This window comes from Dermochelys coriacea, chromosome 1, assembly GCF_009764565.3.
Source record: "Dermochelys coriacea isolate rDerCor1 chromosome 1, rDerCor1.pri.v4, whole genome shotgun sequence".
Lineage (NCBI taxonomy): Eukaryota > Metazoa > Chordata > Testudines > Dermochelyidae > Dermochelys > Dermochelys coriacea.
Genome location: NC_050068.2, coordinates 134,174,825 through 134,198,748, shown reverse-complemented (window position 1 = coordinate 134,198,748; position 23,924 = coordinate 134,174,825). Strand labels below are relative to the sequence as shown.

The following is a 23,924-nucleotide window of genomic DNA, read 5'->3' as shown; positions in this document are numbered from 1 at the left end:
TTTGCTTTAAAACAATATTTAAAAACACCCCCCACGCTGTGTTAAAAGAATATTAAGGCTGAAGAGTCAAGCACTCAGACATTAGTAAATGCCAGAATTAAGGTTGTCTGTGCAAACTGAGCATCCAGAAAATGAGGAACACATAAGTTTGGTGCAAGTGGCTTGCCTAACACTAGAGAGGAAATCTATGGTAGAGACAGAGAGAGAATCCAGCTCTTCAGGGCAGCATTCAACTGCTTTACTCACAAGTCCATCCCTTCTCTTCCGGCAGTCCCCTGCCTCATTCATCGCAGACCTTCCAACTTCTGAAACAAAGGAGGCAGAGGTCTGACAGAAAATAACCTCTTTTATTACACAAACCTGATTCATCACCAGAGCAAGTTCATGTGGTTAAAGACTGTAGCATACTGTAAATGCACAACAGGGCCTAATTAAGGCTATTTCCTAACTTGTGAGTTCTTGACTTTGCAATCTTAATAATATTATTTTAATGTATTTCTTGCTGTGTAATCTCCTAGGTTTTTAAATAAGCAAAATGAAAAAAAAAAATTCCATCATCTAGAATCATACTGACATGCACGTGACTCATCAGCAGGGTTGAAACCATTGAATTCACCACACGGATCTCTGCCACTTGAGTTAATGGAGTAACTGATAGCAATAGTAGGCTGTCACTCCCATGTGAATGAGCCCTAGAAGGGAATGAGACACTTTGCTAGTGGGTTTCACAGATACCTGCCAACAACAGAGGAATGAAGATACTCAGAAATCTTGGGTTCCATTCCAAGCCCTGGAGGCAAGTGTATCTAGCAGTAACAGACTTTTCTGTCTGTTCCACTTCTGAAGCTTGATCACTTCTGCTCTGTCCCCTCCAACCTGTCCTTGTCCCAGTGCTATCTCCTCTTTTCTTGGTTCTTCATCCCAGTCCCATTCTCCTCGCCCACCCAGTCCAAGTCTCCACTTCTCAGGATTTTCACCTCAGTCCCTCTCTTCTTTCCAGAGCTCCTCATCCAATTTCACTTTCCTCCCTGACTCCTTGTTCCACTCTGTTTGCCCAGCGAATCCCAGTTCTCCCAGCCGCATCCTGGCTCTTTGTCAGATCTGTCTCGTCCCTTCCACACTACACACACAGTGTCCCCCCCCTTTTGGTCCAGCTTTTGTCTCCTCTACATTCAAGTCAGGTGGCTTTCTCCTCCACCCTGCCTGCGTACCACAATCAGTGGAACTGGAGTCAGAGGGCCCATGTTCCTTGGAGGGATTGTTGAAAGGACACCATGGGAATAGAGAACTTGGTCACAACTCAACCACATGGACAGAGCAGTCCACAGGGTTTAATAAAGTCCCATTTATTCAACTTTACCTGCATTCAGCTTCACTCTTTACAAATGAAACAGCCTGGGTGCCAGCAAGAGGGTTATTAAGAGCACAGGAGAGACAGACTCCCTGCACTCGGTTCTGGTGTTCAGCCCTGGCAGCCAATTCACGGAGCAGCCAATACACGGAAATGTCCTTCTGACCCTCTGTAACCCTGAAGTGGAGCATGCTCCATGGGTGAGCTCCGTGGGCACAATCCAGTCACATGTAAAAGCTCAAGCATGTGTGAGTTTTTGCTGAAGTCTGAAAAATCTACTCAGCATTTTTAAAGGTTTATAATATGGCCAAATTTGGGCAGTTTTCAAAGGAATGGCCAAAGGCACATCCCTGACATAAGGTCCATGTTTCTGCCAAATTTCAAGTCCCTGCTCTAAACTGTGGGTGCACTAGAGCTTCTCTGATAAAAGGCTGCCAGAATTTTTAACATGGGCACACCACCACTTTTTTGGCTGGTCTTGTTTTCAGAATCTGTTGAGCCATTTTGGCTTAATCAGCCTGAGGCAGACACATAGCAAGGAAAATTTCATGCCAGGCAGCTAATGTTTAGCTAAGCATTAAGCCACTAAAAGCATGGTTTTATAATGGGAAGTGTCCAGCCGTGCTTAATATTAAATAGTGCTACCAGTTCCCCCATAACTGAACTCAAATTTTGCTGCACAATTTTTGCGTTCTCTAATATATATCAGAGTACATTAAAAAACAAAAAAAACAAAACTCTACCGGAACAAAACAAAACCCCACACTCACAATTATCCCACTGGGGAAGTGGATGAGACACACAACAAATCACTTGTGAAAGATGATAGTCATGTTGCTTAATGCACTACTTAAAGGTGCAGATATACTATGATGATGAAGGTGGTATAAGAACCTACACAGAATAGAATAGCAGTCCATAGCCTGTTTAGTTGTTTCATTTCCTGTGGCCATACTAATAGAGGACATTCTAGTATAGTATATGTGTTTTCTTCACTAACTTTTTTTTTCAAAAGTAGCCGGACTGGTGATCCTGTTAACTGGTATTTAAGGAATTCTGGATAGTTACTCATATTATGGAGAAATCGACAGAGCTGCAAGCAAAGCTGCTGCATGTAGGGGAAGTTTGGCACACAATCAGTGGAGTAATTTATGGTAAAAGGATGCCCTGACTATTTGAGAGTCAACCACAGAAAATCATGGTAAGATCAGCTCTTCTGAACGGATCAGAGACATGGACAACCAAAGAGTTGAGAAGACTTGAAGCCATTGACATGAAATGCTTGAGGGCAGTGAGAGTGATGACATTGCTGAACCACATGCAGAATGAGGAGTTAGACCAAGGTCTGTGATATCAAAGACAAGCGACAAGAGAGAAGGCTGAGATGATATGGACATGTATGAAGGATGGATAAAGGGAATTCTGTTAGGGAGGCATTTGCATCTAGTGTTCAGAGAAAAAGAACAAGAAGATGGCCAAAAAAACAGCAGATAGACTCTGTATGAGAAGAGATATAGAGCGAGCTTTGGTCTGGCAAGCCCAGAAAAGATTAATTGATCCAGCGACCTAACCCCAGCCAGCTGGGAAAAGTGGAAGAGAAAGTAGCTGTGTAGTAAATGAAATATGACAGATGCAGTGGCATGGTCCATTTGTAACCTAAAAACCAAAATATTGCATCTTCTTCATTTAATTTGTACATCGCCTTAAAATTATTTTAATTGAAACAGTAAACAAATAAATAACACCTTTGTAATACCATTAATGGAAAAGATTGGAATTTTTTCACTGAGAATAAGAGGATGAATTACAAGGAACATAAAATAATGAATGTGTTGAAAATGCAGTGTAGTTGTAACTATATTGGTCCTAGAATATTAGGGAAAACAAGGTGGGTGAGGTAATATCTTAAGCGGGTCCAATAAAAAAATATTACCTCACCCACCATGTCTCTCTAATGGACTGAAAAGATGGATAGGGGCTTTTGGTCTGCCTACCTACCTTTTGTTTTCATAAGAGGACAATCAATGAAATTGAAAGGCAGCAAATTCAAAACCTATAAAATAAATACTTTTTCATACAATGTGTAATTAGACTGTGGAACTCATTGTCACAATATATTGTTGAGGCCAAGAATTTAGCAAAGTTGAAAGAGGGATTGGATATTTACATGGATATCAAGAATAACCAAAATTATAATAGCTAATAATAAAACAAAAGTTTGGGAAAGATTAAAAACCTCATGTTTCAAGGATTAAGCCAATCTTTAACTACATGGAGTTAGACCAAGACTTTCATGGAGGGCAGATTATCCCACATCTGCCTATTATGGGGTTTCTTGGACCTTCCCTCTGAAGCATCAGAGACCAGATACTAGAGTGGATTAAACCATGTGTTTTTTCCAGTATGGCAATTCCTACCCCCCTATTTTTGAGCAGCACTGTTGTGCTTGACACTATTTCCCTTGTTGAAATCTGCTTGCACACCAAGGGCAATCTCCTATAGTCTGCACATTCTTACAATGATTTGAAGTCGAGCATCAGTTGGGTACTCTGGGGCATAAGATGCCCCTTCTTTGCAGCTGTTGATAGATTTGCTCAGAGGAACCATTTACTATAGCTGTCAAGCACTACATCATTTTTATTGAACATTGAGGGAAAAGACTATCTTCAGACTGATTTTTTCGAAAGATCAACCTGCAACTTTAGGTTTAAAAAAAGGACATTATTACATAGGTGCCATAACTGTTAAGGCTTTGGAAGCGCACATCATTTCAATGACAAATGAATTCGAAGTGCTATTCTGGAGTCTTGAAAATTGTCAGATTTGCACATTTACAAAGCATGAGGGTTTACATTACTGGTAGTAGTAGAATTGATTCAGAAATGTTGCTAAAGCTCTAAAGTCATTGAATACATTTACTATAGTACTGTACCAGTGCATATGGGCTACAGAATTCTTGCAGTCAAAAGAATATTTCAGATGTCAGCAATTATTTTTTTTACCTGTGTGGGTAAAATATGACAGTCTACATATCTTGATGAAATTAATTGATTCATTCCTGTCCTTATTTGGACAATAGTATAAAACTCAAAGATATTAGTAATAAAATATTGCTGATGCACTGAACTTCTCGTCCTCATATTAGCAGTTCACTTTAGTGCTTTCACTTTAATAAGATTGTAGATATTACTTTTTTCCTGAAAGACTATTTTTTGCTGTTCCTGCTTATAAATAAATGAGGAAATACATTTCCTCTGCTATCTCCTGATGAAAGCAAAATAGCTTTTTACGGAGTTGTCATCCATCATACTGTGACAGTGTTTAGAAAATAGTGATTACATTGTATCTGAAGCCAGATCAGTTTTTCAGAGTATGCCCTGATTTAAGCAGCATACTGCATAAATTCTTGAAAAACATTGGTATTTATGCCAATTTAAACTGGCAGGCTAAATTGCCTTGAGCTGTCTGTAAAACAGAGATGATTAAGCTGACCTACCTGTTTCATTAGTATGTCAGCTCCCAGACAACTGCACTGGGCAGCACAGCATGGGGAGGAGGTGACCAGCCCTCTGTGGAGAAAGAAGTGGGTCGGGACTATTTAGAAAAGCTGGACGAGCACAAGTCCATGGGGCCAGATGCGCTGCATCCGAGAGTGCTAAAGGAGTTGGCGGATATGATTGCAGAGCCATTGGCCATTGTCTTTGAAAACTCATGGCGATCGGGGGAGGTCCCGGATGCCTGGAAAAAAAAGCTAATGTGGTGCCCATCTTTATAAAAGGGAAGGAGAAGGATCTGGGGAACTACAGGCCAGTCAGCCTCACCTCAGTCCCTGGAAAAATCATGGAGCAGGTCCTCAAGAAATCAATTCTGAAGCACTTAGAGGAGGGGAAAGTGATCAGGAACAGTCAGCATGGATTCACCAAGGGCAAGTCATGCTGCCTAATCTAACTGTCTTCTATGACGAGATAACTGGCTCTGTGGATGAGGGGAAAGCAGTGGACATGTTATTCCTTGACTTTAGCACAGCTTTTGAAACGGTCTCCCACAGTATTCTTGCCAGTAAGTTAAAAAAGTATGGGCTGGATGAATGGACTATAAGGTGGATAGAAAGCTGGCTAGATTGTCGGGCTCAACAGGTAGTGATCAACGGCTCCATGTCTAGTTGGCAGCCAATATCAAGCAGAGTGCCCCAAGGGTTGTCCTCGGGCTGGTTTAGTTCAATATCTTCATTAATGATCTGGAAGATGGCGAGGATTGCACCCTCAGCAAGTTTGCAGATGACACTAAACTGGGAGAAGAGATAGATATGCTGGAGGGTAGGGATAGGATACAGAGGGACCTAGACAAATTAGAGGATTGGGCCGAAAGAAATCTGATGAGGTTCAACAGGGACAAGTGCAGAGTCCTGCACATAGGACGGAAGAATCCCATGCACCGCTAAAGAGTAGGAACCGAATGGCTAGTCAACAGTTCTGCAGAAAAGGACCTAGGGGTTACAGTGGACGAGAAGCTGGATATGAGTCAACAGTGTGCCGTTGTTGCCAAGAAGGCCAATGGCATTTTGGGATATACAAGTAGGGGCACTGCCAGCAGATCGAGGGACATTATCTTTCCCCTCTGTTCGACATTGGTGAGGCCTCATCTGGAGTACTGTGTCCAATTTTGGGCCCCACACTATAAGAAGGATGTGAAAAAATTGGAAAGCGTCCAGCAGAGGGCAACAAAAATGATTAGGGGACTGGAACACATGACTTATGAGGAGAGGCTGAGGGAACTGGGATTGTTTAGTTTGCGGAAGAGAAGAACGAGGGGAGATTTGATAGCTGCTTTCAACTACCTGAAAGGGAGTTCCAAAGAGGATGGATCTAGACTGTTCTCAATGGTAGCAGGTGACAGAACAAGGAGTAATGGTCTCAAATTGCAGTGGGGGAGGTTTATGTTGAATATTAGGAAAAAAAATTTCACTAGGAGGGAGGTGAAGCACTGGAATGGGTTACCTAGGGAGGTGGTGGAATCTCCTTCCTTTGAAGTTTTTAAGGTCAGGCTTGAGAAAGCCCTGGCTGGGATGATTTAGTTGGGGATTGGTCCTGCTTTGAGCAGGGGGTTGGACTAGATGACCTCTTGATGTTCTTTCCAACCCTGATATTCTATTATTCTATTTGTAAAGCCTTCCAAGGTCCTCCAATGGCTGGAAATCCACTGCTCATCTATAAGCAGAATGCTTAGCTTCTATGTTGCCAAGGTCTAAAGAAAATCCTAGAATAGGTAGCCAGATAGAGGGTTTATATGAATAAGATAATGCTGATGGCTGGCCCAATGCTTCGGCTGTTCGACGGGGACTCAAACACCCCTGTTCAATTCCACACTCCACCACAGACTTCCTGTGTGACTGTGGATAAGTAATTTAGACTCCCTTGGTGTACCAGTTCCCGATCTGTAAAATGGAGATACCACCACTTCACGGGGTATTCTGACAATAAATTCATTAATGGTTGTGAGGTACTCTGGCATTATTATAACAACAGGGGCTATTTCAAACAGATACTAAAAATAGCTCATTTCAAAAATGTCTTTGTTAGTAACTGTCTAATTTTGCTTTTTAAAGTCTTTTCATAATCTGTTACCACAAAGAAAAAATTGAGGCACAACATGCTAGTGTATTTTATATTATACTTTCACACACAACATGATTCTGGCCAATATTTCCAAGCCTGAGCTGGGGATTTTCAAAAGGGAGTGTGACGGGCCCTGAGAGGGTTAAAACCAGTCTAGGGAGGCTGAGCAGCAGGGGAAACAGCCAATTAGGGTGGCGGCTACAGAGAATTAGGGCGGCAGCTTGACCAGCCAATCAGAGCCTAGCCAGCCCATATAAAAGGAAGTTGCAGACCAGACTGAGGGAGTCTACTGCAGGGAGCCCTAGGGAGAAGACTGGATTACTAGAGGGGTACAGAGAGACTAGCACCTGGGGAAGGGCAGGTGTTAGCCGGGACCCAGGGAGAGCTCCTGATGGGCTGCCAGGACTCACAGTCTTGAGGCCTTGGGAAATGGGCAAAGGAGCTGGAGCCAGAGGCAGTAGGAACTAAGGCTGCGAAGAAGTGGCCCAGGGGATAGAGACAGTGAGCTGGAAGGAAGAGGCAGCAGGGGTTGGGGCCCTGAGTAGTGGATGGGACTGGGCACCCCCCAACACACTAGTCACTGAAGGAGCGGCCCAGCTGTGGACTGCCAAGCTGCTGCGAGGAGTTATTGGACTCTTGTTGAAGGAGTCCCCTGGAATGGGGGGGAACGGATGTTGACACGGCCAGAGGGCTGTGCCACAAATCAGACACTGAGAGATAGGAGCTGTAACGGGTCTGCAGGTGGTAGTGAGGATGGGAAAACCACCACCACTGGAGGGTGCACCCGCTGGGATGGAGCTAATTCCTAAAATGCCCAGCAGGAGGCATCAATGTGGTGAGTGACCCCATGACTGGGAGTCAAGCAGTTAAATACCATCTCGCACAGACCTTTTTGAAAATCCTAGCCTAGGTGGCAAAGTTAATAACCTAAATGCATATTTAAGCTCCTAAAATAAAATGACTGGATTTTCAGAGCTGTCGAGCAAGCGTCTCCCACTGTGGGTTGTGGATGTTTTGGCATCTCTGAAAATCAGAAGCCCATATATGTTTTGAAGTGCCACACTTTAGGAACCCAATTTGAAATTTTGGCACATATATTTCAGTATGAGATTTGTGGCTGCTAAATGGAAATTATAGTACAACAATAACCACACAAGCAAATGCTTTATTTAATCTTCTTTTCTAAGGAATGTAAACCAACGCTAATGAATTATCTCCACAGTAGAACCTTCTGAAATCATGGGAAATCAAAAGATGGATAGATACATATTTCAGGTAAGTATGTGTTTTTATTAGTATTTGTTCATGTGACAAAACAAGGTTAAAAAACAAAAGGGGAACAAAAGAATCATTTTTCTACCATTAATGTTTGCACCAAACCACCACTATTACTTTTGGACATGTATTTTCCACAATATTTAGCCCATCAATTAGAGGGTTGATTAGTTCTTTCCCTGTTTCCACTAGTTTATTTACAGCCCATACTGGCAAAGGAAAAGTTGTATTGTGAAAGCACTGAACAAGAATTTAGGCGGCTTGGGTTCAATTCCTGGGTCTGCTACAAACTTTGTGTGCCCTTGGTGTGACCTTTAATCTTACTGTACCTCAGTTTTCCATCTGCAAAAGGGAGATATTTCCCTTCTCCCACTCCACATGACTTGTCTATTTAGATTACATGCTTGTGGGGCAGGGATCATCTCTTACTATGATTTCTGCAGTACTGAACACAATGGAGCCCCAGTAGACAATGGTTGGTGGACTTTAGGCGTTACTGCAGTACAAGCAATATATTGTCTGTGGCATTCTGTATTGCACAGATGTGCCTGGGAGTTCAAATAGTTAAAGATGTTTACATAAGGCCATATCCTGAATCCAATTTAAGTGATAGCAGACAAATTGCTATACAGCTGGTTTTGAGACACACAAGGTTGAGGTGATATCTTTTATTGGATCAACTTCCGTTGGTGGAAGGTATAAGCTTTTACGTTACACAGAGCTCTTCTTCAGGTCTGGGGAGGGAAATCAGAGTATCTGAGCTAAATACAGGTTGGGACAGATTGTTAAGCATAAGGGGTAACCCGTTGTAGGAGGCCACTTCCAATAAAGTGGACAATTAAAGGTTATGTATAAGGGGTTTGAACCAATTAACAGTTAGCAGGCTGTGGAGTGTTACAAACTGTAATGAGCCATAAAACCAGTGTCCCTGGTGAGTCCATGGTTTTTAAGTGTCTAGCAGAGTTATGAATGTAAGTTTCCAATATCTTGCTTTTTTGAAGATATTGTGCAGGTTTCCTTTGAGGACAAGTACTGAAAGATCAGATATGGAGTGATCATTTTGTGAAAAGTGTTCATTGATGGGTGAGATGGTGGTTTTTGTCTTAACTTTTGTGTGAGAGTTCATCCAAGAGCAAAGTGATTGTCTAGTTTCACCCACATAGTTGTTGTTGGGGCATCTGATTCACTGAATGAAGTACACCACATGTTGTGATAAGCATGTATAGGTTCCCTGGATCTTGAAAGATGTGTTTGATTATCACAGCAGTAGAGATATGTCTGTAGGTTTTGCCTCTGTTATGGCAGGATGTGGTGCCACTTTGAGTTAGTGGGTCCTGTTTGTGCACTGGGATGACTGATCATGGGCAGGATCAGTCTGATGTGTAAGGAGTAGGTGGATGAAACGCCAATCTACTCTAGGATCATACAGGATGTGCAGTACTGCTTGTTGCCATTCAGGTGAGAATTTAGGTAAAGAAACTTCCTGCTCCAAGTAGATGTAAGCAAATTCTTATCCTGTCCTAGCTAGGCCCTAACATCCTGGCATCATTACAAAGGGCCCAATTGCTTAAGTAAAATCAGACTCCATCTGAAGAGATGGATTCGGCAGCTGTGTAACCATTACACACTATGTTCAAGTGATAGGATTCCCCTCTAGGACATAGTGCCATAGAAGCAGCTGGTCTCATGATTCAGCCATTAGCCTGCTTCTGCGTTAATTAACTGTAGTCTGCAAATGAACAGAGCTGTTTCTAAGCGGGGGAGGTGGGGTGGGGGAAAAACTTCTATCGAAGTTGGAATAAAGACTATTGTTTTGATAACTGTGACTGGATTTAATGTCCTATGGTACTCCAGCTGGCCAGCTGTGGTAGAGCTGCCCAGGGAAAGCCAGCAAAGCTACGAGCCTTTGTGAGATCTAGATGGACTACATTCCCCATCACATCTCATTCTTTTGAAATTTTATACTTTAAACATCTTAGGCATTGTAGAGGAATCCAAATGGATGCTTTGGGATTCTTCAGCACATAACCGCTATCTTTAACTAATCTAAATAAAAAAAAAATCCAAACACAACCTCTTTTCCTAAAGGATGTCAGGAGATTGTTAGATCCATTTTTAGTATGATACCATGAATGGATTCATACAACTAAATCCCTATGTACTATTTGTGTAAGTTGGCACAGCAGGCCCTCAGGACAAAACAAAACATTTTATCAAGATGACTTTTCTCCAAAGTCTTTATTGTGCAGCTTGAGGCATTAGCTGGATTTTTACTACTACAACAAGTTTTTAAAGAAAAAGTATCCTCTCAGGCTACAGATAAAACACTGCTTTCTCCATATGGTACAGCACTGATTCCTAAGAAGTTTCCTCCTGGCTGGCTAACGGTGGTTTTTTGTTTTTTAATATAGAGCTTCCTTGACCTCCTAATTTTGCCTTAAGCCTCCATCTATGGCTCATTACCTCTCCCTTCTACACCTACAAGATACCTGAGCAGGGAGTTAATTCTGAGTGCTGGTGCTGAGTGCCCCTGCATCCGTCACATGAACTTTAAACATGCCTCTATGAATATGGGATTTTGGTTTTTTAACTCTTGGCAGATTTAAGGCCCTTTCAAGTCAGCACAAATTGTACAAGCCAGTATAAAGAGTATTCAGTATTTATTTGTCCCTTTATAAATGCACTCAATACGTCTTTGAGCAGGTATAATACTTAGCATTATTCTTAATTAAAGTCTTTCATCTAAACAAATACAAAATAAATTACACCACAAAAAGGTGCAGAAAAGGAAATGATCTGTAACATCATGTGAGACCCAACAAATCTGAACTCTATCAGACCACAGGGAGGAAGCAAATTTCAGAGTCAAGGGCCCTCTAGTATGAACACCCCCACTTCAGTCAAACATTTACATGCAGGGACTCTCATCCTGACAATCCAGTTTAAGATCTCTGCTGCTGTGAATGTACACATGGAGATAGAGATTTTTCTCAGATATTGATGACCCGAGCCATATATTCAACCAGCACCTTGAATTGCACCTGAAGTGAACTGGAAGCCAATGTAGTTGGTGGGCAGCTGCATTTTGAACCAGCTATAGCTTGAGGATGATCTTCATGGGTATCACACACTGCGATAATCTAATCTAGAAGTCACAAATGTATGGTTTATTGAACCAAGTTCTGGATCTAATGGAAAGGATTGCAAGTATTTTACAAGAAAGATTTTTAAAAAGTAGTTTTTGGGAACAAGCACCTACATGCATCCAGAAGCATCTTCCGAACTACAGACCTCTTTGATGGACAATCCACCTCAACCTGGGGGACAGGGTAATCATGACCTGAAGATCCTTCATCCTACTATCAACACTTACTGGTTTAGCTTACATATCCACTCATTCACTCTCAAAGTCCACATCCTAACCAGATATTGGGAAAGATACCATGCAACCTGGATTTGCCAAAAACAAGACATACAGCTGCAAATCATTCATATGTTAATAGCATTTTGACCCAAATAGATTTACAACCTGTCTCCAGCATCCTCAATCATAAGTTGAATGGGAAGAGAGTGGCAGAAAGAACATTACATAATCATATGTAAAACTAACCTCAGGGCAGATAAATATGACCCAAAAATCACCTTCAGGGATCTCTTAGAGAAGAAAGAAGAGAACCAGTCTAGTGTAGTACCTTTTTATCCCAGTGAATGAAAACTAGAGGACAAACAAAACCTGGTGGTTAATGTTTCAATGAAATAAGAGATTCAGCATGGACACCTCACATTTATCCATCAAGAGGAGGAGATGCTCACCCAATGCGACTAGTGTAGTTCTATTCTGTATCGTGGCCCAGCTCAAAGCCAAATTGAAAGGGACCATGAAAAGCTGAGGATTCCAAATAGCACCACATTTGCCTTAGCACACCCTCCTCAACAATCTTTCTTTAAACGAAGATCCAAGGCAGTGGTAAACACACCAGCATCAAGAAATATACTGTGGAGGGTAACTAGCAGCTTACCATTCCACAAGAAGAAAGGAAGATCTCAGATAGCAATTAGTTTCATGGTAAAAGAGGTAGCTCTTTTAGGGACTCTGAGTAAACTAGAAAAGACATTACACTTATCCCTTCCTGACACAGATCTGGCACCAGGAAAATATCCAATCCATTCTGAATCCAATCCATTCTGAATCCAATCCATACACTTGCTTGTTCTATGTATCCCAGCAGAGGAAAATGAGGTTAATTAATCTATCCAACAGCAACATCTGTGCCACTGACTGGGATGTAACAAATGCAATGGAGAAAAGTAAGGTTAATTGTCTCTTCTACAGACATACCATAGGGATTTAAAAGCTCTGTTGTAGCCAGTCTAACTTGGAGCATGATTTCTGTCACTGACATTCCAACATACACCCTATCTAATTCATTGGTCACAAATCATCTGTGTACAAAAGTGATTTATGAAGAATTCATTTAAAAGCTACCATATCAATGGTTAAGGACAGATCATTGTATTGTCCTACCATGCCATCAACAGATTGTTATGACAGCAGCCAGAGTATTCTTCTAAAGAGAAATCTAAATCTGATTGTGTTCATGGAATTCCATGGACAGATCAATGAATTCTTTCCCCTAATCAAAGCATAGGAAAAATACACACATATAGAATCCTTTTGAAGTAACTCTATTCATGTGTGTGTTTACAGGAAAGACACTTGAAAGGAAAATTGCATTCCATAGTGTGGTTGCAGACAACAATTCTCCCCTCCCGACTTAAAATTGTTGAAAGGTCCCTTTTCATTTAAAAAGGAAGAAAAAAAGCTGTCAGTCTGTTGAACGTATTGAATTATGGCAGTCTCCTTTATATCCCATTCTATCTGTATTCTAAACCAGTGGTTCTCAAAACCAGTCGCCGCCTGTCCAGGGAAAGCCCCTGCCGGGCCGGGCCAGTTTGTTCACCTGCCGTGTCTGCAGATTCGGCCAATCGCCGCTCCAGGCCAATGGGAGCTGCAGGAAGCGCGGCCAGCACGTCCCTTGGCCTGCACCACTTCCCGCAGCCCCCATTGGCCTGGAGCAGCGAACCACGGCCACTGGGAGCCGTGATCGGCCAAACCTGAGGACATGGCAGGTAAACGAACCAGTCCGGCCCGCCAGGGGCTTTCCCTGAACAAGCGGTGGACCAGCTTTGAGAACCACTGGTCTAAACAAAATAAATCCCCAGCTTTTAATTAGGGAATGCTGATTAAATCCCATGAGCCTACACCTTTTCATATGTCTGCCATGTTCCTATTTGTAATTCCATCTAATTACTTCCTGTCAGGAAAATATACTCTGCTGTCCCAAAATGCATCACAAGCACGTCAATCCCTTTCATTTTACATTTCACAATATTTGGTGCAGAAAATTTAACTTCAATTGGCTGTTGCTGTAAGGGTAAGAAACTAGGAATAATCTCTGCACTGTCAGCAGGTTTTTACTTTGTGTGCCTAATCCTTGTTGCCATGATAAAATTTAATTGAACAGCCACACAGTTTAATTGGTTTATTTTAAATTGAGGCTTTTTCAGAGAACAGCACGTGAACATTAGACACAGAAATGACTTTTTAAATGTTCCAATGAGTCACACTGCTGTTAGTGACTAGATTAGTTTAGGTGCAGTTAAGATATTTGCTCATTTTATGCATTTATAACATACACATACAGTGTGTCCTCTTAGCATTATAGTTGGGAGCTTTTCAACTTTTTGAATGTAATGAAGTAGTATTTTATCATAGAAAAGGTAATTTAAAATGGGGCCACATATAAATAATTAAAGTTTTGGAGTGTTTCATTAGCATTATCAGTATCCCTTATTAAAACAAAGTACTACACTATTCTACAATAATGCTCCAAATGATTGCATCTTACAATAGGACTGCGTTTTCATAGATCATTATTTGTTTCTTTGTTGGCTCCAATATCAATTTCTGCTTTTAGGAGATTGTCAGCAATCATGTTCTCCTCAATCTATGTGCCCTTACAATTATTTTAAGGGCTGTTGCAAACTCATCATAAATACCATATTTCCTGCAAGGTGTACAATAAATTAGGTAATTGTTTCAGATCCCACACATACATGGCATGAAGCTCTATATTGGCTGGACTGTATTATTTAAAGGCACATCAGTATATTTTGGTAATTTTCATTTTCCCCCTGCCTTTTCTCCACTGTTCCGCAATTCCTTTATTAGGCATAGGCTAATTTCTCTCATGTATTTCTGGAGTGCAAATCAATATGGTTCTTTCATTTACAGTGTTTCCATGCACATGATCTAGACTGGGATTGTTAATTTGTTAGATTGTTCTAACTCTCTTCTTACTGGCTGGCTCTGCAGAACACAGCATTTTGTATTCTAGGTGCTACATAAACAGGAGTTTATGCTTTTATTTAATTCCTCTATAAAAAGAATAATATCAAAAACAGATACTTACAACCTGAGGATAAGATTCTTCACCAAATGAAGTAACTTGCACGCCACCCACTGAAGGGCATGCTGAAATGTTGATGTGATGTTTTACTGCACATAGTTACTGGTGGTGTGAAGCATAAATTACTTCATACTATATGAGGATTCTACAATGAAAATTGGTTGAGCCTACTGAATAAACAGGATGTCTTCTGAACTAGGACACACTAGAGTTGCCCAGATCCCAACACCCTCCCCTATTTGCCCAGAAATCTCCATCTTTTATTCCAACTAATTTCTATCACACACCCCAATTCAGGATGCAAGCTCTCTCAGACATCCATGGAACATTAAGCTTCGGCTACACACCTCCAGCTCGCATGGCATATGAATTTGGAAAAGGTGGTGGGGTGAAGATCACAAAATAGATCCTGAATGTTGAGACCAGGACCCTGAAATGAATGGCTTCACCATGCTATCAAAAAATTTAGGGAAATAGGATTGTTTAAATTGTCTGTCAGCTTAAGCTTTTCTGAAACAACAATTTCTCTTCTACTGAATACGGTCCATTGATATATAACTTAACCTAAAATGAAGTGTCTTCTTTCTAGATTAGTTTATTATCCCTCTCAACTCTTTCTGAAGGGCATCATTCTTCCCTGGCTTTATTGTTCGTTTAGTTAGAATATGGTAATCCCACATGCCAATGACACATCACTATTTGTTTCTCAGTCAATATTCAGTTCACTACATCTATTGTGTTTTATAAATAAAGCAACCCTTTCTGAGAGTGAAGGACTAGTATTAAATTCAGTATCCTCTCTTGTAAGAAGTTTGATAAATCTAACAGTCATTTTCCTTTTGAAAATGTACGAAAGTTGTTTCTAAGCAGACCATTGACACTTAGGTTGCTCTAATTTTTTTTCTGCTTCCTCCTAATTATTCAGCTTTAAGCATTAATTTGTGTTTGTGCTTCCCTGTTGTTTTGTCTTTTACTCCAGCTCCCTTTCTCACTGGAACAATTCTACCTGTCAAGAAATCATCAGTTGAGGGAGCAGACGCAGCAAAGCCCTATGCAGCAAATTCTCAGGCAGGCTGAAAGAGAGATACCGTACTTTCCCCTTACAGCACAGTATTCATTTTAAATATCAGTGGCATGAAGAGTAGAAAAATAGGAATTGCCATACCAGTCAGAAGAGTTGTCCATCTAGTCTATCTTGCCTCTGTGTCCAGTATCAGATGCTTCAGAGGAAGGTTCAAGAAACTTCACAATTACAGAATAACCTGCCTGATATGTATGGATTTATATCTGTTCACAGTTAAATTACATGGTAGTTTTTGTTGTCGTTTTGTTTTTCTTTTTTTAAAGAGAAGGATTCATTAGAGATGTACATTTCTAACCCTGTTTGGAATCCTACTCAGCATTTTGGCCTCCGCTGTATCCTGTGGCAGTGAGTTACATGTTATTTATATAGGTTATAAAAATAAACTATCACTTTTTCTCACTGTTAAATGTGTTGCCTTTCAGTTTCAATGGATATCTTTGTTCTTGTAGAATAGGTGAGCAGAAGCTCTTGATTGACTAACTGTAGTGTTCTTCATTTTGTATACAGTAGGCCCACTTTCAAATGGTTACATTTATCCATTTACAAATTTAAAAAAAAATCTGTTTCAGCAAGAATTACTTTTAAATTATTAGAGAAGAGAAAACATCCACAGGCCTGCTTAAACTAAACCCTGAGTGGTTTTGCTGTGGCTAAGTTTATGGGGCAGGAAGAAATTTACAGAGTTGGGGCTAAGTGGAGATGGCCAACGAGAGCCTGAAATAATTGATGAATCTGATCCATCCTGCTTGTCAAATACAACTGTTATTAATCGCCTCTAAGGACTGACATGATCATTTGAGAGGATGAAATACAAACAGGTCAGATTAGCCACACCAAAATTACATTTTGATATAGTTTAATACATTTTAAATAGTTAGTATCATATGCAATCTATATAAAATTAGGGGGAAATTTCCCCCAATGTAGTTTTTGGTTTACACTCTTCTAGAGCATTCCTTCCAGTCAACTTGTGGTAACACTCTGAAAATTGGTGCTTCCAAAAGCAATGTAAGGCTAACTCATTGCCGCCTCCTCTTCTGCCAGTTTGCAAACTGTCCAAATTTTACCTGGTTTCTGCGCTACCTCAATGTGGTTCTTTTCTTGGGGAGACAGTTGCAGGTTTGCAATACAACTAGTCAGTGCACAGGATGGCCACAATAAATAACAATTATAGATATATGAGGTAGCTGCTGTCTCAAATTTTCATGGTGACTGTGTTCTCTGAGACTATCCTGATAGGTGAGTTACACAACAGTTGCTCTTCCAAGAACATGGTGGGGTAACAACCATAAGACCTTCACCATACTCTTCTATCCCTTGAGATATCTTTGAGAACCTTCTGATGGAACAAACTCTAGAGGGATACTATGAAAGAAGATCAGCTGATCTGGAGATATATCCTGGAGAACATATTGACAGGCAAACAGATTAGTATGCTTGTGAGCCTCCCTTCTGCATCAGGTATACATTTTTGGTTCTTAATAAGGGTGTATGAATGACTTGCCATTAATAATGTCAATGACTTTGCTGTCATGACTACACTATTTGAAAGCCAGCTGTACCAACTGTATGTGCAAGAAGGGTGGAAAATTCTGTCTGCTAGAAGAGACGACCAAGTTTGCTGTTATAGAAACTGTCCAGAAGGACAACAAGCAGCAAAATAGTTAGATAAAGTCCACCAAAGAATGAAAGTTCAGGTAAAACACAGTATAACTTAGACTTATCCCTTGGCAGCAAAAACAGTTCTTCTGGCTATAGATATATTGTGAAATAGGTTTCAGAGTGGTAGCCATGTTAGTCTGTATCAGCAGAAAGAACAAGGAGGACTTGTGGCACCTTAGAGACCAACAAATTTATTTGAGCATAAGCTTTCAAGGGCTAAAGCCCACTTCATCGGATGCATGCAGTGGAAAATACAGTAGAAATATATATACATTTATACAGAGAACATGAAAAAAATGGGGGTTGTCATACCAACTCTTAACAAGACCAATTGATTAAGGTGGGCTATTATCAGCAGGAGGAAAAAAAAAACTTGTAGTGATAATCAGGATGGCCCATCATTCAAACAGTTGACAAGAAGGTGTGAGTAACAGTAGAGGGAAAATTAGTATGGGGAAATAGTTTTTAGTTAGTATAATGACTCATCCACTCCGAGTCTTTATTCAAGCCTCATTTAATGGTGTCCAGTTTGCAGATTAATTCCAGTTCTGCTATTTCTCGTTGGAGAAAGTGTTTGAAGGGGTTTTTTTGGTTGAATAATTGACTTTTAGGTCTATAATTGAGTGTCCAGGGAGGCAGAATTGTTCTCCAACTGGTTTTTGAATGTTATCATTCTTGACGTCTGATTTGTGTCCATTTATTCTTTTGCGAAGAGACTGTCCAGTTTGGCCAATGTACATTAGGGCATTGCTGGCACATGATGGCATTTATCACATTGGTAGATGTGCAGGTGAACGAGCCTCTGATAGCGTAGCTGATGTGATTAGGCCCTATGCTTGTGTCCCCTGAATAGATATGTGGACAGAGTTGGCAACGGGCTTTGTTGCAAGGATAGGTTCCTGGGTTAGTGTTTTTTTTGTTGTGTGGTTGCTGGAGAGTATTTGCTTCAGGCTCGGGGGCTGTCTGTAAGCAAGGACTGGCCAGTATAGAAAATAGACCAGAAATGCATTAAATATATGCTGTTAGCTATTCTGTACTGAGAGAGTCCTGCATTATATTTTGTGTTTTAGGATTAATATGCAGGACTAACTGGATACAACTGCCATCCCCATGCAACCTTTACTAAAATTAGTTGTTCATCTCATGAGGCTATTGCAAGTGAACAATTTTTTTTAAAGGAGTAAGTGAAGTTTGACCTAATAGAATTTTAGCTAATGGAAAACTTGACCTAATTCAAGAAAAGTCTCTCTTGAAGTTGGTACAGGATGCTCATTTTGCATCCTGTAAAAAGGAGGTAGTGAACTGATAGTCACTTCTCAAAGTATTTCAGTTAAAGGCTTTTGTATCAATTCTGCAAAGTGTTAGGCAGTGGAAGCTACCACTTATTAGCTCAGTGCACAGGTGCAGTCCCATATTTGAAAGAAGGAATCAAATCTACTTCAGTGAAAAGAATAAACATGTCTTGGTATTGGGGGTATTGAAACAAATCTTATAGTGGCAGTGCTGATGACGGAAACCATGTATTTGGTGTGTGTTACTACTACTTTAAGCCAGGGGGTGCCCTGGTTCCAGCACCATTGCTTTGTACTCATGCCAGAAAGCCTTTGCAATGACACCACCTAAGTACCTTTCATTTCATATAGAGATGCTATCAGATATTCTCCCCCCCCTTACTTCATAACTACAATGTTTAAATATGTCCTACTATTAAATGGACACTACAGCCTTGTCCTGCCGATGTAAATGCTCTACTATACTGATATAATAACACCACCTCCATGAGAGGCATAGAGCTTATGATGGTGTAGTTATGGCAAAGCAGTGTCGGTGTAGACCCTGCAGTACTTACATCGACTGTTGACTATCAGACCCATGAAATTGACAAGAAAGCCCACTCCCAGTTAGGCTGCTGCCCTGAGGCTCCCCACTCTGGGAGTCAAGAAGCCTGGAGGCTGCCCTCCCCTATTCCCAGCTGAAAGCAGGCAGCTGGGCTCCTGGTAGGGAGCTGAACCCCACACTGCCCCTCTTCAGTCAGTGCAAGTGCTCCTGGTGAGGACATGTACCACCAACAGAAGGAGAGTAGTGTGGACATCATCCACTGCAGTAATTACTGTGGGGGCTATAAATCGATCTAACATAGGCTGACTTAGGGCTGCAGTGTAAATATACCCTGAGGTACCAGCACCACATGGTGCATAGATGGTAAGGACCATCATTCATTAGCAACCATTGCTAGATTTAAACTGGTGACTTAGTGCAGCAGTAAAAGGCTTCAAATCCCAGAACTAAATTCTTGGGCTATTCGCTCTCCAAAAGTAGCTGTTTCTAATGCACCCAAGTGATAGTGATTTAATGTAATATGCATTACTGCTTCAGAGGGATGATGCATGCTTATTAGAGTACATTTTTAAAGCTAGTGCTATCCTTAGTCATCATTACAAAATGTCTCAGTCAGATGTACTGTGATTATTCTCATGTAAAGCAGCAGTTCTCTGGGGGTACAGAGGTCTTTCAGACGTCAAGAATTATAACATTCAAAAACCAGTTGGAGAACACTTCAATCTCTCTGGTCACTCGATCACAGACCTAAGAGTGGCTATACTTCAACAAAAAAGCTTCAAAAACAGACTCCAACGAGAGACTGCTGAATTGGAATTAATTTGCAAACTGGATACAATTAACTTAGGCTTGAATAGAGACTGGGAATGGATGAGTCATTACACAAAGTAAAACTATTTCCCCATGGTATTTCTCCCTCCCACCCCACCCCCCACTGTTCCTCTGATATTCTTGTTAACTGCTGGAATTAGCCTACCTGCTTGTCACCATGAAAGGTTTTCCTCCCCCCCCCCCCCCCCCCCCCCCCCCCCCCCGCTGTTGGTGATGGCTTATCTTAAGTGATCACTCTCCTTACAGTGTGTATGATAAACCCATTGTTTCATGTTCTCTGTGTGTGTGTATATAAATCTCTCCTCTGTTTTTTCCACCAAATGCATCCGATGAAGTGAGCTGTAGCTCACGAAAGCTTATGCTCTAATAAATTTGTTAGTCTCTAAGGTGCCACAAGTACTCCTTTTCTTTTTGCGAATACAGACTAACACGGCTGCTATTCTGAAACTTTTGGATTGGAAAAAACTCTCAAATCCAGGATGAGAGTGGCTGTGGGCAAGGGTGGGCTACACGATCTCAATCCTGGGCAGGTTTACAGCCCTTGATATAATTTAAACACCCTGAGGCCTGTCTAAATTTCTGTCCCTGGTTGCCCAGGGCCTACTCAGAATCTACATGCTGTGGCTCTATCCCCAATGCCTGCCTCCATTATGTCTCCTATGGCTATGAGTGAGTTCTTAGACTGTCTGCCTCAGTTTTTGTGCTAGGAGAATTCTCCTTTAACTAGATTGACAGCTTTTAGGGCTCCTTTATAACATTCCAACCCTTTCACCCCATGTAAAGAGCATGGAGGGGGGATGAGGATCTCACCCCTGATTTTCAAAGGAGCTCAGCACCCAGAGCTCCATTAAGAACATTTAACAAAATTAGAACCATGGGAGCTGCTGGGTGCTAGGGCCTTTTGAAATTTTGGACACATAATTTAGGTGCCTTAACAGGAACTGAGCTGTTCAGAAATTCTGACCACCAGTTCTAGGTGTGGAGCACTTTTGAAATCCTGCTTCTTAAATAACATTTAGCCTGGTCATTACAGAAGTAAATTAGACTAATACCAACAGAGTAAAACCAAATGATGGTTCTAAGCAAAAAAATGTTCCAAACTACAATCCAAACCAGAGCTCCACTTACTTGGATAGGAAAATCTATTTTAATCAAAGGCACATAGAGTTCAAAAGAATAATTATGGAAAGTTTTAAAGGGGGGAAAAACAAACATAATCTTTGTTTACAATCTAATCATTCCTTTTAATTTCTCTTACAATCCTTTAAACCCAGAGGCAAAGGATCATGGATCTTAGCTGTGCAAGCAAATGGAAATCTAAGTATTAGATTACAAACTAGATAGGATCAAAGAACTTATTTTCTCTTTGCCAGTATGATGAATATATCAGGCAACCTAAAATGGATCACATGTCCGAGATAGAGCAGATTTGTTCGTCCCAGTCAAAACTGATCTTTTGCCTCATTCTTTTAACCTGGGAGGGATGTTTTGTGATCATATTTACTGTAATTCTTCACTGTAAGGTTCTCTTCTAGGAAACTGTCTTCAGCAGAACATCAAATACCAAGAAAAACAGATCCTTAAGTTATCTGTGTTTCTATCAATATCAGAAGATACCAAGAGTATGCAATAGTGAAAGGGAGATAGGACACAAAGACTGGTCAAGACCATTTCTTTGTGCACAAACCAGAACAATTGAGCATTAACATGGTAAAACTGAAGCTGATGTCAACTCAAGATGCATAGAGAAAGAGTGCTAAGTACTAGTTACAGTACTGAACTGCAGTCTTTATCCATCTGTAACAAAAACTCATGCTAAATCTGTTAAACCTACTTGATGAAGTAGTCTCTCCCATCTCTGTTTGTCGTCATCTCCCATCCATAGGGTGGGTCCTGGTTCAAGCTCCAGGTTCCTGAAGGATGTGGCCAACCTGAAGACTTGGTCCTGTGGCTGCAAATTAGCAAAAAAATAAACACTTAGACTAGAAAAATCAGACTTTCTTTGTTTCTATCAATACTTGCATACCACACTGTGGCATCGGAGTATCTTCAGATGTTTGAAATATTCCTTCAGACAATCTCCTGGTTGCAGAAATGAGGCTTTTCAGTTTTAATTTTAATCAATTTATTCCTAGGAGTTATGAAGGAATGTGATTTGCAATCACTTAGAAGGTCCTGTCTGCAACAGGAACTTGAACCCAGGCCATGACCACATGTATCTATGTATCCATATGATTATTTTTCCTATATATTGCAGCACAATCAAGAGAAGAAAAAACAAACAGACAAAAACAGTCCTAGTCTTTGCTAACTCCTCTGTTCCAGTATGATAAATTCCCAACACTTACAGTTTAATCATAGAATTCTTGTGGCAAACTATGCACTAAATGGCACAAGAAGCTATGTAAATGTTCAATTCCCATGTGATGCACACTCCTGTTACTATCAACCTATTATTTGTTTCTTGTGTGGTAATAAAGAAAATCCATCACACTTAGATATAGGGATGCTGTATGTGTTCTATATGTATTTGTAATTACATTCATATATTATACATTACTTCTCCTCCTTCAAATAGCTTCTTGCAATTCACATTTTTTCAGCCAGCATTTTGCTGCTGATCTCCACTTCAGCACTCTCCATTGCTTATCATGGGCCAAACTGTACCACTCCAAAAAAACACCTACAAGAGGGGTACATGGAAGGTTCATCTTTGTTTCCAACTAATGGCCCCATCAGGCTGGATAGGTTTTGGAATGTCTGGCCTTCCACCTCTACATATAAGTAGGGAGGTCCTAGCCCCATGGAAAATCAACCTTTATGACCTGGTCCTTTGCCCTCTCCTGTAAGAGATGTCCCAGTTCCTGTGAATAAACGCCACCACTCAGGGAGTTATAGGCACAGAGCCTAAGTCAAGACTCCTAACAGTATGAACTGAAGCACGAATATCTGTGTGGATTGGGAAGGGATGCAGAGGACACCAAGATACATAGACAGGATCCATTCAGAGAACCTCCAGACCCTGAAGGAGAGGAGACAATCTGGTCCCATTTTAGGATTTTATAACACATTATATACATATTATATATACATTATATGGGGGAAGAATTAGGGGTGGAAAAGCTCTTGGAAGAGCATGTATGAACTACATGGTGTAATCAGCTGGGTTCTCATGGTGATGAGAACCATGAGAACCCAATTGATTACACCATGTAGTTCATATATGCTCTTCCAAGAGCTTTTCCACCCCTAATTCTTCCCCCATATAAACCATTTCTCTCTCTATCCTGTGCTGGTGATAACTTTTACTCATGGTATTTGTATGAGCCACATTGTAAGCTGGGGCCTTGTCTCATATTTACCATAATGACCACCGTTGATGCTATTTAAATAATAAATAAGACATATCTATATCCACCTATCTTAGATATATCTATTTCCTCTAAAGAAATAGACTGAAGTGTAACCTGGCAAGCACTTTTTTAAAAAAAATTAGAAATAGCTGGCTATGGGTAACTCAACAATTCATGCTAAATTCTATAACAGTGTACAAAGTTTGTCTTTCCCAAAGGAGGAATGAATCATTAAAAACAAACAAACTAACCTCTTTTTCATTATTTGAAGGCTTAATCAGTACTGAGGAAAGATAGTGCTTCAAAATATAATTTACATGTAAAATAGAGAATTACAATAGAGTGCTAGAGATTGCCTGAATTCATTACAAATCACAATAAGTAAGCACCGTATCTTCAAGGAGGAGAAAAACATTTCACTAAGCATATCTAAACACAGGCATT

The 23,924-nt window shown here is 40.7% G+C and overlaps 1 protein-coding gene and 1 long non-coding RNA gene across 7 annotated transcripts in view; one reads left to right on the top strand and one right to left on the bottom strand.

Annotated features, from left to right (window-relative positions):
* FRMPD4 (FERM and PDZ domain containing 4) overlaps positions 1-23,924 on the bottom strand; it is a 435,982-nt gene that overhangs the window by 141,622 nt on the left and 270,436 nt on the right. For all 6 annotated transcript variants that reach the window (XM_043502671.1, XM_038382491.2, XM_043502497.1 and 3 more), the window contains one exon: positions 21,962-22,078. In XM_043502671.1, the coding sequence (XP_043358606.1) occupies positions 21,962-22,078 (117 nt within the window). The remainder of the gene's footprint in view (positions 1-21,961; positions 22,079-23,924) is intronic.
* LOC122457668 lies at positions 7,276-21,967 on the top strand. Its single transcript, XR_006277334.1, has 3 exons — positions 7,276-7,801; positions 17,118-17,256; positions 21,663-21,967. It is a non-coding gene; the product is annotated as an uncharacterized LOC122457668 (long non-coding RNA).